We start from the raw sequence: 2,676 nt of genomic DNA on the forward strand, positions 1-2,676 counted from the left end.
AAACTCATTCTAGCATGTGAGTCCTGGCAATTCAGTAACAGAGAAGGCACAGCCCACATCACAGCATCAGAAGGCAACCATGAGCACCCTGACTTGAAGTCAAAAGTCCACCAGGTTCACCAGGTCTCTGCTGTGTACTGCCCCATAAATTGCTACTACCATACGCTAGCCCACACACTCCTTCAGCAGGAAGCCAGTCCAGCCAGCTAAAGGAAGACCAGGAAGACCTGGTCCAAGTTCCAAGCTGCCAGCCTCCTTGGAGCAGTGGAGAAGACAGGCTCCCAGGTAGAGCCACTGGGGGCTCATTCTGCATGACTCAGGGCCATTATTTGTATGTGCAGATGAATGGTGCCCATGGGTGGCAGGGTCTGTGGGTCCTGTTCGTTTAGTTGCCCCTTCCTAAGGAAGGAGGACACCCGGGTATAGAGCTTCACCACCTCACTTACCCAACACTATCTGAAGAAAAAACCACATTCCAAAACAGCACAGATAAGAAAAGATCAATTTATGGATAGTGTATGGGAGACACTGGAAAGGTGCCTGCGCCTACAGTGATGAACTTCCCAGGAATGGAACAACAAATAGGAGTGACCGAAACAGACAGGGATAGGGAGACAAAGCCAAATGGGTAGAGGTCCAGGCTGGGCTGTAGACCCAGCTCTTCTCTAGGGACCTAACAGATGAGCAGGGCTGGTGGGGCTTCAGTTCTTAGAGGATCCCCTGCTCTTACTCCCTGCTATCCTTCACCGGCGAGCTGAGACCTCTGGCAGGTGGTATCACGGGACTAGGGAACAGTGGGAGGGGGACAAGAGAGTCAAGGTTCTTGGAGGCTCCCTGGGAAAGTGGAAGTCTGGGTGGTGTGGGGTTAGTAGCAGCACTCGGGGGCAATCTGGTCCAGCACCAGGAACCTAGGGTGGGGCACCGCTCAGCAGGCCCCTGCATCTGGGCAGGTCCCCCACCCTGCCCACCACACCAACATGGTGCAATAAATAAAGTTTCAAGTAGTAAGTCAGTTTCAGGCAAAGAGCTGGAGGCTGGCAGAATGGCAGGCACTAACGGAAAGAACTTCCTGGCCACCCAGAGTCCTCTCAATGGGCTCTAACCATATCAAGTCTGTGTGCACTAGAGTAGGAACCTGGCCCCATTGTCCAGGCAGACACTCCCTGCAGGGGCTCAGACCCTCAGACAAGTGCCAGAGCCTGCTCGGTGGGGCAAAAGCAGGGCAACATGGTGCCCACAGCATCCACGATGGCTGCCAGGTGCTCATCCTGGGCCTGGGGCCCAAGGAGCTGCATGAAGTCAGCCAGGCGCAGCAAGTACTCAAGGTTGTGGCCTGAGAAGCCTCGGCAGGCCAGAATCTGTGTAGCAATGGCCTCCTCAGGTGCAGGGCCCAGGTAGCCAGGGTTCTGTGGAGTGGCCACATAGGCCAATGCCTTCAGTGGTTGGTCAGGGGTATCTTGAGGGTAGAAAGTCACCTCCTTGATATCATAGCCGCCGAGCACTGCTTCCCGCACATTCAGGTACTTCAGGGCCTCGCTCACCTGTTCCCCTTGCACCTGGTATGCCACACCCCAAGTGCAGCCCTAAGGAGCAAACATTGGTCAAGGTCAGTCATAGCAAGTTCTCATTGGTCCCTCCCTAGGATAGTTCAGATAGGGGAGCTAATGAGCCAATCCAGAAGCAATGCATTAAACCTTTAATCCTTTATCATTAGGGTAAACAGGTGGATTCCTACTCAGAGCTGTCTGCCAATGGGCTTATTTGTAAGCATGTTACAAATGAGTTCCAGGTGTCTAGTACATCAAAATTGAGATTTTAATAAGATTCCTCAGATGATTCTTGGGCCTACAAGTTCAGTCTGTCTATTCCCCTCCACTGTGGGGTCCCAGACCTCTCCACACTTACCTCATGATCTTCAAGAAGTGTCACCACACGGCCAGGCTAGGGAGGAAAGATTTTGAAAGAGACAAGTTAAAAATCAGCTCTGCCATCAATCTGGGTGGAAACCCTTATCAAGCCTGCTGGCCAAAGGAGCTAGCGACCAGAGTGATGTACCCATGAGTAGAAAGAGGCACGTGCCAGTGGCCCCCGACTGCAACAGCCATTCATCAACACAGCCATCCGCTAGATCAGACTCCAGCCATCACAGCGATCCACTGGGCACACACACAAGTCACAAGCCCCCGGCACCGGTTTATACTTTTCACACATCAGCACGAGTCACCATCGGCCCAGAGCGCCGCAATACTCCTGGGCACGGCACCCCCCTATCTAGCCCCCCAGCCCCTCTTTCCCAGGGCACGGTCTGATGATGCTCACCATCTTGTCGCTGCCCCGATGGAAGGTGTCTCCCTGCCAGAAGCGGCGGCTATAGCCGCGTACAAAGCCCACACGGCTGTCACTGTAGCTGAAGTCGGGCCTCCACACCAGGGAGCCATACCCGAAAATCCACAGCGCTTGGGGGTCGTCGTGATGGTGGTGGGGCTGCGCAGTCTCTGATGAGGTCTGTGATGCAGGTTGTGCAGCGGACGGTGAGTCCGGGGGCGTGTTCAGGGTCTCCTGCTTCATGGTGCCGGGCACAGGGACGGGCCCGGGCGGCCTCCGGGGCTGGTCTCCGGCGCGGGCACGGAAGGACCGACGGACGCGCACACCTGGCCAGGCACCGCTCGGTCGCTC

General features: G+C 55.4%; 1 protein-coding gene across 1 annotated transcript; it reads right to left on the minus strand.

Moving 5' to 3' along the window:
* Positions 1–508: 508 nt before the first annotated feature.
* On the minus strand, positions 509–2,676 carry CHAC1 (ChaC glutathione-specific gamma-glutamylcyclotransferase 1). The gene is made up of 3 exons (XM_004687905.2): positions 2,320–2,676; positions 1,906–1,941; positions 509–1,583 (listed from the first exon to the last, which is right to left on the minus strand). Exons 1-3 carry the CDS (start codon positions 2,566–2,568, stop codon positions 1,182–1,184), a joined length of 687 nt encoding a protein of 228 aa, XP_004687962.1. The 5' UTR covers positions 2,569–2,676; the 3' UTR covers positions 509–1,181.

This window comes from Condylura cristata, unplaced genomic scaffold (genome assembly GCF_000260355.1).
Source record: "Condylura cristata isolate star-nosed mole 26May11 unplaced genomic scaffold, ConCri1.0 scaffold00023, whole genome shotgun sequence".
In the NCBI taxonomy this organism is placed as follows: Eukaryota; Metazoa; Chordata; class Mammalia; order Eulipotyphla; family Talpidae; genus Condylura; species Condylura cristata.